The following is a 12,696-nucleotide window of genomic DNA, read 5'->3' as shown; positions in this document are numbered from 1 at the left end:
TATCACGCCCTGATCTGGAAACGTCGTTGCCCTCCACTGTCCAAGAAGTCGCTCTCGCTAAATGGAATACGCCAGAATCCTGAACGATCGTCTCTACTCACTCGACCGTGATCTGGAGTGCCACCTACCTACTAGCATTCCCCGCTCGAACGTCGCCCTACTTTGTCGCCTGCTACTAGGTGTTGCCTTCACCAGTGCTTTCTCTTTCACTGTCGGCAAGGCAGACAGCTCTGCTTGTGATGTGTGCGCCACCGAGGAGACAACTGAACAACCTTCGTGCCACTGTCACGAATTCATAACACCGAGGCAGTAGCTGTTAATTACGCTGCGTAAACTCGACGACCGCCCATTTACAGCACATACTATTTTGAGTAGCACGGGTTACCCGTTAATGTACCAAAAGGCTACACAAGGCTCACTTCGCTTTTTGAAGGACACAGGCCCACCTGAACGGTTGTAATGGCGTTACTAGTGTGCAGCGTTCTTCGTTCGCGAATTTAGTTGGCTTTCCTGCTTAGGCTCGCGCATCTTCTCTTTTTCGTGCGCTGGGACGTCGTTGTACTTACCATTTCCCCTAGTTTTTTTTCTAATTTTTTACCTCATTTCCTCTACTTCATTAAATATATTTGTTTCCCTTTTAGTTCCTGTGCCCCCGTCAACAAGTTTAGGGTAGCAAAACATACCGCTGCAGTGCTTCTTCCCTCCCCTGAATAGATTGGAGTAGTGGGAAGTCCAAGCATGCCTGAGACACTCGGCCGGCTGGGACCAGTATATCAACATGCGAGCTGCCGAAAATTTCCAGGGATTTGACTTTGTTATCCTACCGGTGGGTGTGAAGAATGGAATGCTTAAGTTGTTTGTAAACTCTCCTCGCCTCGGTGCCAACCGCTGTAATGTGTCGGCGACAGCAAATATAGTGTAACAAATTGTTTGAATCGAGCATGGGAAAATGAACATCATGCTTGTTATGTCGCCAGATAAGTTACTTTACGGCCTCGTTCGGCAGAGATGCTTACTAAACGTACAAATCCCGCTAGAATGCTTCGTGTGCGCACAGCCAGTGATGTCGGGACTACATAGCTCGCAAGTCTTGATGTCTGATCAGGAAGAGCAGCCGTCATCGAAAAGCACTGCCAATGCAGGGCCTCTTATACGCTTGGTTCAGGCGATCCGCCAAGTGGCTCTTCTGGAGCAGCTGTCTGAGCTGGAGGGCGCCTTGGTGCGCGAGCGGCAGGAGCGTTGCCGGCTCGAGGTTGAACTGGGACGCAGACCCACTGCTGGCCTGGCTGCGCTGTGCGCGCAGCTGCGGGACGCAGGCCTCGCCCTGCGTTCCAAGCTGGATGACTTCGAGCGCCTGCAGCTTCACGTTGAGGTACGTGCCCAATATTGCTATCTCGTGAGAGCTTGCATGGATGTGTGCTTCCACCTATGAACATACCGTGCATTCCCTGAAGCTTTCAAACGCCGTGTTCGTGTGAAATCGCTTCTGGTTAAGCCAGCTGCAATCTGGAGCCCCTCATGGCAACCAGCAGTCAAGATCTAATTCACAATTATCGCTAAAGATTGGTTTTCCAGTCACGGGTCGGATGTTGAAGATCATTAGTGTGTCCCTAGTAAGGAGCGTCGTTCGTGGGTGAGTGACGCCAACGTTACAGTGAACCCGTTCGCATTTACGCCGACAATCACGTGTTCCCCGTTCATTTGACACCACTGCACACAAGGATTGAGCCTGCTCCAACGAACAATACTTGCCTCGTAATTTTTCACCGGTGTGTTCCGAATTCCACATGTCGTTTGAAACACCATGTCATGTCATTTAAAAATTGCGCGGTGACCTAAGCCCTCTCTGTGATAGACTGGATGCGAAAACATTAGTGTGGAGTTGCTTAACGGCATGTCCGTTACACTTTAATCGCTGCGCATTTTTATTCCTCTGCGTGTAGACGCCCCCTTGAGCCACTGTCCCCATGACGGCCTATCGTTTTTTCATGGAGTTTATTCAATTCAAGTTTTTCGTGTTATCTGTACGGACTCTCTGTCGTCGCAGGTTTCAGTGTTACTGTACTGAGCAAAAATTAAATTTGCTGGGAACGCGCTTGTTACTCCACTAATTCCTATATACTTCTATAATTAGTGTGCTGAATAAGCTTAGTGGCCGTCTTTAACACACGTTTCAAAGTCTAAGGCCACAACGCAGCCACTTTGCCCACCTTTGGCCAGCGAAGGGCCATGGATCCGCCGCGCTGCGGCGGGCGCGTGATCAGCTCGCGTTGCGAAAGTCCGCAGTTCGATTGCCATGCCTAAATTTACCCTACTTGCTCTTCAACTCAATTACTTCATTTTAAGTGCAGAGCACTTTTTGGGGCTTGGCTTGTCGTCGCAGCTCGTCGGGGGTCACGGCTTCACGCACCCAAACAGAGAGAAGACCGCCGCTTCCTTTGGTCGAGGTCGGACCTGGGTCCCTCGCGCTGCGAAGCTGATGTCCATCCCACTGCGCCACGGGGGTACACGTTACTCGTGTGCAAGGTGTTGGGGGTGATGTTTGTGCTGCGCCGTTGCCACGCACGCTGCCGTTGGTGGTCCGCAAAAGTACACGATAACTTAAAACACGGAAAACTTGAATTGAGACATTAATTACCCCAAAATGATGAATCAAAATGAAAATAATGACTAATGCAAATAAGGAGAACTTTGTTAATCACTGTTCTTGCTCCGCTGCTGCCTGCCAACATGGATTTTACGGCCAGTCAACCTCGCTGCCCGCAACTTTTTACCCTAAATATCTTCCATATAATTGTGTTTCTTTTATTGAAATGAAGTTATTTAATTTCATTTCAATTTAGTGTCTCTTTATGGGCCTTTTCAGGGGGATGCGGTGCCCTTTGTTGACTACTTTCAGTATCAACGCCAAGTTGATACTAAAGCTTGTCAAGAAAGGGTGCCACAGCCTCTCATTGAGGGAGAGTAGGAGCAACGCCGCCTGTATCAGGCAGTGTTGTACAGGTAGCGTTGGGAAAAACAATATATACACAAGGTACTCACAAGGATAACACGAGGGAAACACTGGCGAATCACTCCTCAGCAGTACCGACAGCTGTCACGTTGAGTAGAACTGCTTTAACTTTTTTGGTTATGAGAGCTTCCCTGCAAAATATGGCGTTACCCCTCGCATTCTTTCACCTGTTTTTATGATCCGTCGACTATTTTGTGCGCCGTTTCTTGGCCACGACCCGTGATTTTCAGCCTACTGTGCTAACTACTGCGTTGGCGTTAATATTACTGCGTCTGCCATCTGCGCTAGTTCTTTCAGGAAAATCGTGCATCGGTCCGTAACCTAACGTGCTTCTCTACATGTAAGTCTACAGGCCCTTCGTATTTTTATCGGTGTATCAAACAGAAAAAAAATCATTTCGCTCCGGTTCAGTTCCGGTTCGACTAAATCATGCGCCGAAATGGTTCGCGAGAGCGGTTTGGAAGCTGGAACCGGTTGGCGAACCGGTTGAGAGCTAAATTATTAGCGAAGTGCGAAAACCAGTTTTGTGTACTTTAAATTGACCATAAAACTCAAGTATATATATTTTCTTCACTCGAAATACTGTTTTTTTAAATGGGCATGGTAGAATACTGTACAAAATTTTTAACATTTAGGCCCGAGAGAGAGAGAAGGCTCTTTATAGAAAAAAGCAGAGTTTTGCCAACGTTTGCAGTCGCCTACATGCTTCTCTGCTAAGGATCGGGGATGTAGGGAAAAAAGCCCTAACGTGGTCCTAGAGACAACATAAAGCCATCGCCGAAAGGCATGACTATGGGATTTATTAAGTGCAGAGGACTTTAGGGGCTCGCCTTGTCGTCGTGGCTCGCTGTAGCGATCGATGTCAAGCGATGGCCGGAATCAGGCGGCGTAGCGAGATAACGAACCCAAGTTGATCTCCGCCGTACCATCGTAGGGCGTCCCGCAGAGGCTTCGAAAACCAAGCGGTATATATAGTCATAACCGTTTGAAACTCGTGAGCCACTGGCGCTTGTCATACAACTCCCCGTAATTTTATCGCAATAAAAAGTGCTGGCACATTTGAGGCAAAATATATGTAATTAACCGGCAGCACCGCGTTCGTTTAGCTCGGAACGCTCGTTGGGCTGGTTTTTCGATAGTAATCGAAAAAAAAGTGGCACTGCATTGCGGGCACGTGCGGGAGGAAAAGTGAGCACAAAAAGAACACCGCTGGCGCAGTTTCAGGCAGGGGGCGCGCGAGCACTGCGAAGGCGGGAAATTTGAATGGCGTTGGGTGGGAGCAGTGAGCGGATGACAGCGCTACAGCCCATTATGGCAAACCACTCCTCTGCACTTCTGGCAGATTTCACGTTGAGTGGAACGGCTTTTAATTTTGGTTCCTCTTTCTTGGATACTAACAACGAGTTAACACATTGCCCATTCTGTTTAAGTTAATTCCTTGTTACGTCACTGTGTAGCACAAAATCTGACACTATTTCGGTGTTTCTCACCACTTTGAAAACAACTACCTTGAGGTCATAATGGTGTTTAACGAGTAGCAGATTTTCGTGTACAAGAACAGATTTTCCTGTACAAATGACTACCAAAGACGCTAGTGGCAATCATCGAAACCAAATGTCCAGTGCCCAGCGGTGGCACACCTCTCAATTCGAAAGATTACAATCTCTGGAAGTTCGAATGGACACTCGGAATTTCTCATTGACACGCCTCTTCTCTTATCCCACCTGCCGGGGTGGCTCTGTGGCGAAGACGTTGAGCCCAGGGACGCGGGTTCAATTCCCGGCGACCGCGTTTGCATTTCGGCACGCGCTTTTGAAGATCCTCAGGTGATCAAAATTAATCCGGAGCCCTCCTCTGCGGCACGCCTCATCGCCTTTCCAGCGTTGGTGCGTTAAACCCCATAATCAATGAATAGTCTTATCCCCGTGTTGTACGTTAAAGGACCCTAGATTTCCTTCTTTCGTGTTTCGTGAGGTTTGCCTCGCTTGTATAGAGCCGATGTATCCTGTATCCCGTTTGTGGGGCTGCCGTTGTAATTCCTACGATTATGCGTGTACTTAAAAACCAAATTTCCAACACTCTTTTGGTGCTAAAACTAAGACATATATAGGCAGATGTAGGGCTTGGACCTTGGCTGCCACACAGTGCCTCACTGCGCTGTCGCAGTCCCAGCGAGGGGGAGAGAGCGACAAGCGTTTTAATGAGCCATTAGAGGCCCCCTTTGGGTGGCGTGGTGACCGGCGTACCGGCGACCGTGGGAAGGGCAGAGTCGGTGTTTCAAACCTCCTGCATGCTGCCAAGAATTTGACATTTCTTCTGCCCACCCTTGTCCCTGCTTTCTCGACCACCAGCAACATACCATTGCAATACTGGTGCGCAGTCGTTTCACCATGTTGTGGCTAAGGCGTTCTGCTGCTGAGCACGGGGACGCGGGGTCGATTCCCGGTCGCGGCGGCCGCTTTTCTGATGGAGGCGAAAGGCGAAAATGCCTGTGTATGAGATTTAGCATCACGTTAAGGATCACCAGATGGTAAAAATGAATCCGGAGCCCCACTACGGTGCGCCTCGTTGCCTGTGTAGTGTCGGCGCGTTAAAACAACCAAATAATCAGTTTCACCAAGTTTTGACCACGCAGAGAGCGTTTGTAGCGTTTTGGTTCACCTGAAGGGGAAAAGTGCTCGAGAGATTGCGAATTAGATGGCGCATGAAAAAAGAAGCCCCTAATAACACTGCCCCCGCGTTATCAATACCGGGATGGTCAAACCGTTTTGTCCTGAACGGAAAACCGTTATCGTTTCTCCGGTTCAGTTCCGGTTCGGGTTCGGGTTCAGTTCCGGCAGAAATACCGGTTCGGTTTTGGGTTTCGGTTCGGTTCGGTTTCGGTTCGACACCCTACTTGTTATATTATGTTTCATATTGTACCCCTAAAAATATATTCCGTTCGAACAATGCACATGTGTATAGAAGGTAGCTGACATATCGGTTAATTGCAGCTAAGTTTACTACAGAATGACAGAACAAAACTTCTTGCTCGGATAGTTCGTTTCTGGATTGTGGGCAAAGGGACGGGCTCTTAAGAAGCGGGGAGTGAGTTAGACACAAATCAACACGTAGTTAGAGTACATTTATCAACCGGCCTCAAGGTCGACGGAACTCGTAGCCGGGGTCAGAGGTGTAGCAAGGCGGGCAACAAGCCATTGGTGATAGATTGGACTGCCTGCCACGTACTAGTAAGTGGCAACCATGAGAAAATCCTCCGTTGAAGAAGATCGCTAAATGCCTGAAAGCATAAGGTATTGCCAATGTTGAAGGTGACAAGGAAGGCTGTTTTGGGTTAATGCTCCAAGTAAAGTCAAAGCCTACGAGGCGATTGAGAAGAATTTTGAACTCTCTCATTCTCTCGTGCATGAACACTTTGTAGTTACTCCCATTCCAGGGCGACATTCTTGTGCCCTCTTGCTGACGACAGCTCGCGCTGGAGGGCGTCCCAGAAAGCTTGCCACTGGAGTCCAGCCGTGCGCTGGTGGGCCTTGAGGCAGAGGACTGCGTCTTGCGCAAGAATGACTTCCTCCGGGACCACTGCGACCGGTGAGTCTCTCGACGCAACGAAATTGACGCTTACACTATCGCTGCCTGCACTAAAGCAGCGTGAATATTTTACCGCACAATTTATTTGTACGCACGTTCCTGTGAGTAGGCGACATCTTCTAGCGCTCGACCAGCGGTTGAAAATTCGTTTGCGGAACTTTCCCTGCTTAGGGTAATTTTATGCCGAGAACGGAATGGCCGTTCTTTGCGACATCAGGTTCGCCCTTGAAGCTGGTTTACAAAGCTGAAGAAGGCTTTCGAAGGCTTTCGAAAACTACCTTTCAGAACACTTCCTGACCTACTTCCACTAAGTGATTCCGGGTCGGATGCACCACCCTCTGAACTACGCCATGTATACACTAAGAAAGCGTTTGAGGTCAATATTGACATGGTGTCGTTGGCTTCATGTAACTTTGGTATAGGTGGGCGTCCAGTATACCGTATTTGCACGCGACAGAAAAGGAATAACCACAAACTCACCGTCGTCCTCAGAATGATGATTTTAAAAACACTTTCAAGCTTCTTCGTGGCTGAAAGAAACGCCACGGGATCAGAGAGCGAAGCCTATGGTTCTTTAGTTCCGTGAGCCACTCCTGGCAATCGGCGTTCTAGAATAGTACCGAGCAAGCGCCCACATAAAATTTCAGGTAATCACGAAATGTTCGTGGCGGGCACTTGATATGTGCATGCGTGAATTCAAGAACGCTGCTATGTCCAGGCGTGGATTTCCAGAACAAGCCTAATCCGCCGTGGGATCGTTTATTTAATTCCATATGGGACCCTAGCAAGCGCCCACCCCGCATATTTGACATTATCTACAAATTTTAGGTGGGCGCTTGCTCGGTATTTGACGGTACGGAGAAGTTAACGGAGCAGGTAAATACATGTATCCTGGGAGTGGATACATACATACACTCCTCACTCTTCGCTGCGTAAAATTATGTCTACAGATTTACCGAAGGCCTCCAGAGAAGTATGAGCACGGGGTCGCATTCATAATCGGCAGAGAAATAGCAGAGAACGCAGAGGGATTCTTCAGCATATGCGAAAGAGTGCAGTCATTGTTGCCAAGTTAAACAAGCGATAAAGGCTAGAGATAGTACAAGCCTATGCACCAACAGCTAGATACGGTAATAAAGCTATGGCCAGTTTTACGAGGGCGTCGAATCAGCTATGAAGAAGGCGCACTGCAGTTCACGATTGTGATGGGAGACTTTAACGCAAAACTAGGTGAAGAGGAAATAGGAGAAAGGTCAGTGGGGAACTTTGGAATGGGCAGTCGCAACAGCCCAGGAGATGATACACTGGTGGGATTTGCAGAGACGAATTACCTGAGAATAAGGAACACATTCTTCCGCAAGCGAAATAATAGGAAATTGACATGGAAAAGTGCCAACGGTTCAACAAAAAGTGAAATTGACTTCATTGTAAGTGACAACCCTGCTATTGTGCAGGGCGTGTAGGGGCTAGGCAAGATTCATAGCAGCGATGATAGGATGGTTGGATGCAAAGTAAGGTTTAATCTCAAAAGAGAAAGAAGGAAACTCGTGAAAAGTAAGAAACCCAGCATGAAGTCAGTCAGTGAGTAGGCGCCAGAATATGAAATAGCCCTCTGAAACAAAATTCGCGCTACTAAACGAGAACAAGAATAAGGTTGATAGGCTAAATGATAATCTAAAAACGGCAATCACAGAATCAGCAGCATCTGTGGGAGAAACAGTATGCATAAAACAAACGGGAAAAACAACTAGGAAAGCGAAGAAACTAATTCCGAAAAGCAGGAAAATGAAAGTGTCGAGTACGGTGGATCAAACTGAAATTAGCAGAGCTGCTGAAATTATTAACAGAGGCAAAACGAGCGATATACGTACGAAAACTTGGCAGTGACCGAGGAAACACTGGAAATGAAAGGGAACTTTAAACCAACTAAGAGAAAACTAGGTATCGCCAAAGGCAGAATCTACGCACTTAAGGGCGAGCAGGGTAACGTGACGCACAACATGGACGAAATTATAACATGCAGCGGAACGACTCTACACCACGCTGTACCCCAGTGACGTAAGCCCATTGAAATCTACTGAGCGTAGAACCTCAGCTTGCGATATCCTACTAATAACTAAAGAAGAAGTAGAAAAAGCTCTCAGGGGCATCAAGAGAGGAAAAGCTGCAGGTGACGACGACGGCATTACCGTGGGCCTCTTAAAAGGAGCCAAGAAGCGAAAACAAAAGTTAGTTTTATTCGCAAGATTAGGTGTTTCATAGTACCCCCAGCGCTTTCCCGGAAGCAAATGATGCTTTATCCACTGAGAAATAAGGGAATTTAAGCCAACATTTTAAATCTTCCGCTAAATTGCACATTTCGTGACGTGAACAATGGCGTCATATGAGCGGGTCCATGAAACAGATACTTAGTATGTCGACTCCATATAGCACCCACACGCGGGAGTCAGACAGGAATCGGAACTCGTGCCGAAACCGAGACAGCGGCCATTTTAAAAATACTAGTAAAACCTAGTCCACCCGCAGCCCTAGTCATGGAATCGTCTGATCCGGAGAACAAAACTCTCGCCGAGGAGCTCGGGCTTGCATTTAACAACCTCACACCACTTGAACGCTCAATGCTTCTAAGTGCACGAGCGGCAGGAGTTGTGGGATACGCGGATGGACCGGAAAGCGACCATTCCGCGATAGCCACAACAGAGGAACGCCCAGCCGTCGGCACCGCTGCCTCGTCAGCCCCGTCGCGACGGACGAATACAGACTGGTACGTATGTGCCGTATTTTTATCACGGTTAATAATAGTTCAATTTCAGTAGCAGTATCGCTTATGCCAGTTGGCCGGTGTCGTGTATGGAAAGCCGTTCGCGCGAGCTCTCTGCTCCGACCAGAAAGATACGAGCGTCAATGCGCGGTGTGTACGGTATTTTTTTCCAAGCTCAGAGCGCTTTGATGGCGATTTGACGAAATCGGCGACGAGCGACAGCATGTCCCAGGAGTGAGCTAACGTAAGGGTCCCTACCGTAATCACTTCGTCGGAAATGAAGCGAGCACACTCGTACTTCCTTTAGCTCCCTTTCTCCTCCGTTTGTAAAGTGCACAAAACGTATACCACTTGCTTCGCCGAGCTTCATCGTTGGGCAGCACATGAAAGGAGACTTCCTCACCGGCGGGGATGTCGCACACCCTCGATGATTTGCCCGTACTACATGGGCATTTCAAAACGCAGCAACGAAATTTCATTGTAAAGTACTCGAACAAACTGAAGTTTTCAGTGGTTGTAAACTGGAAACGAGCTCGTAACGACAGCAGCAAGCCGACACCATTCCGAAACTTCTGCAACGACTGGCACTATCTCGTCGCTACTTGCTGTTCCTTACTTCCCCCCTTTCTATTTTTACCTTTGCTTGTTGGCGATATGATGGCCAACCTCCTATCAAGGCATTAAGATACCAAGCAAGGTCGCGGCTGTACGTGATGGAACGGTTAGTTGGCCCCGAAGAGGCTCGAACCCGAAAATTCGTCTGCGGGACGGCGAGATGTCGAGCTCTGCCGGCGGTAGTTTCGTACGCATTGGCGTATACGTTTGCGTGTTTGTTTGGAACTTCAACCGTTTACTCCACCGTTCTTGGTGTCATAAAAGGAATGTGCAGTATGTTTAACGGGCATACAGCTCACTATGCAAACTGGTAAGCCGTGCCTAACTTGCGTTTGCTTTTGCCGGCCTCCGCCAATCGCAAAGCATTCTAGTGTGACATCATAGGTTCTGTTACGGGAAATGAGCTGGTGGGTCGCATGGTCATTCCATTTTTTCCTAATTATGTAGCTTATTTGAGCGAAGTTTGTGTTAAAAGTGGTGTCAGTATGGTTCTAACGAGGCAATCTTTCGAATGAACCAACCTTTTGTTTTCTCTTCATGGCTCCTTTAAAGGAGCCATGAAGAGAAAACAAAAGTTTGTTTTATTCGAAAGATTAGGTGTTTCATAGTACCCCAAGCGCTTCCCCGGAAGCAAATGATGCTTTATTCACTGAGAAATAAGGCAATTTAAGCCAAAATTTTAAATCTCCCGCTAAAATTGAACATTCCGTGACGTGTACGATGGCGTCATAGAGCCGGTCCATGAAACAGATACTTAGTATGTCGACTCCATATAGCACCCACACGCGGGAGTCGATCGAGACGGCGGCCATTTTAAAAATACTAGTAAAACCTAGTGCACCCGCAGCCCTAGTCATGGAATCGCCTGATCCGGAGAACAAAACTCTCGCCGAGGAGCTCGGGCTTGCATTTTAAAAACCTGACACCTCTAAAACGCTCAATGCTTCTAAGTGCACGAGCGGCAAGAGTTGTGGGATACGCGGTGGACGGGAAAGCGACCATTCCGCGATAGCCACAACAGAGGAACGCCCAGCCGTCGGCACCGCTGCCTCGTCAGCCCCGTCGCGACGGACGAATATAGACTGGTACGTATGTGCCGTATTTTGATTACGGTTAATAATAGTTCACTTTCAGTAGCAGTATCACTTATGCCAGTTGGCCGGTGTCGTGTATGGAAAGCCGTTCGCGCGAGCTCTCTGCTTCGACCAGAAAGATACGAGCGTCAATGCGCGGTGTTTACGGCATTTTTTTCCCCAAGGTCAGAGCGATTTGACGAAGTCGGCGACGAGCGCCAGCATGTCCCAGGAGTGAGCTAACGTAAGGGTCCCTGCCGTAATCACTTCCTCGGAAATGAAGCGAGCACACTCGTACTTCCTTTAGCTCTCTTTCTCCTCCGTTTGCAAAGTTCACAAAACGTAGCCACTTGCTTCGCCTAGGTTCGTCGTTGGGCAGCACATGAAAGGAGATCTCCTCACCGGCGGGAATGTCGCACTCCCTCGACGATTTGCCCGTACTACATGGGCATTTCAAAACGCAGCAACGAAATTTTATTGTAAAGTACTCGAACAAACTGAAGTTTTCAGTGGTTGTAAACTGGAAATGAGCTCGTAACGACAGCAGCAAGCCAACACCATTCGAAACTTACGCGACGACTGGCACTATATCTCGTCGCTTCTTGCTGTTCCTTACTCCCCTCGTTTCTATTTTTACCTTTGCTGGTTGGCGATATGACGGCCAACCTCCTGTGAAGGGATTACGATACGAAGCAAGGTCGCGGCTGTGCGTGCTGGAACGGTTCGTTGGCCCCGAAGAGCCTCGAACCCGAAAATTCGTCTGCGCATGGAGGAAAGAAAAGTATTCTTTCCTCCATGCGTCTACGCGACGGCGAGATGTCGAGCTCGGCCGGCGCTAGTTTCGTATGCATTGGCGCACACGCTTGCGTGTTTGTTCGGACCTTCAACCGTTTACTCCACCGTTCTTTGTCATAAAAAGAATGTGCAGTATGTTTCACGGGCATTTAGCTCGCTATGCAAACTGTAAGCCCTGCCTAACATGCGTTTGCTTTTGCCGGCCTCCGCCAATCGCAGAGCATTCCCAAGTGACATCACAGGTTCTGTTGCGGAAAATGAGCTGGTGGGTCGCATGGTCATTTCCTTTTTTCCTAATTATGTAGCTTATTTGAGCGAAGTTTGCGTTATAAGTGGTGTCGTTATGGTTTTAACGAGGCAATCTTTCGAATGAACCAAACTTGTGTTTTCTCTTCATGGCTCCTTTAAGGACGGAAGAGATATCGTACGGGAAAGCTTGCTGGACTATTTTCACAATGCTGAAAGGGACACTGAAGGCAAATGGCAAGTTGGGTTCAGACGAAAGTTCAACTGCCCCGAATCCTCTCAGCGTTTATTCGGTGGCGAAAGATGCTTTGAGTGCCGAGAAATCAGCAATTGAAAAACTTATTTCATTCCTCGCGCCATTTTATGACGTTTCGCGTGACGTCAACGGTTGCCGGAAGCAAGTGAGACATCGGTGTGGTCGAGCAGGAAAACTAAAACCTACCCAACGAACCATCGCGGCCGCAGCCGTTCGCACGTCATCGTCGCCTGGTCTCTTATCTGGTATTTATGCTGCCGTTTAAATAACGAACTGCCTGGTAGCCAACATTCACAACCATTTCAAGTTGTACCTCTCAAGCTGAAAAGTTATAATTCATTTGTTCGAG

At 48.3% G+C, this 12,696-nt stretch overlaps 1 protein-coding gene across 2 annotated transcripts in view; it reads left to right on the top strand.

The window, feature by feature from the left end:
- The window catches only part of LOC144156331 (uncharacterized), a 239,488-nt gene that overhangs the window by 62,136 nt on the left and 164,656 nt on the right, over nucleotides 1-12,696 (top strand). For both annotated transcript variants that reach the window (XM_077688314.1, XM_077688315.1), the window contains exons 3-4: nucleotides 1,166-1,372; nucleotides 6,483-6,601. In XM_077688314.1, the coding sequence (XP_077544440.1) occupies nucleotides 1,166-1,372; nucleotides 6,483-6,601 (326 nt within the window). The remainder of the gene's footprint in view (nucleotides 1-1,165; nucleotides 1,373-6,482; nucleotides 6,602-12,696) is intronic.

Source organism: Haemaphysalis longicornis, unplaced genomic scaffold (assembly GCF_048455015.1).
Source record: "Haemaphysalis longicornis isolate Haplotype H1 unplaced genomic scaffold, Haemaphysalis longicornis Haplotype H1 scaffold_1, whole genome shotgun sequence".
In the NCBI taxonomy this organism is placed as follows: Eukaryota; Metazoa; Arthropoda; class Arachnida; order Ixodida; family Ixodidae; genus Haemaphysalis; species Haemaphysalis longicornis.
This window is presented reverse-complemented; position numbering and strand designations above follow the sequence as displayed.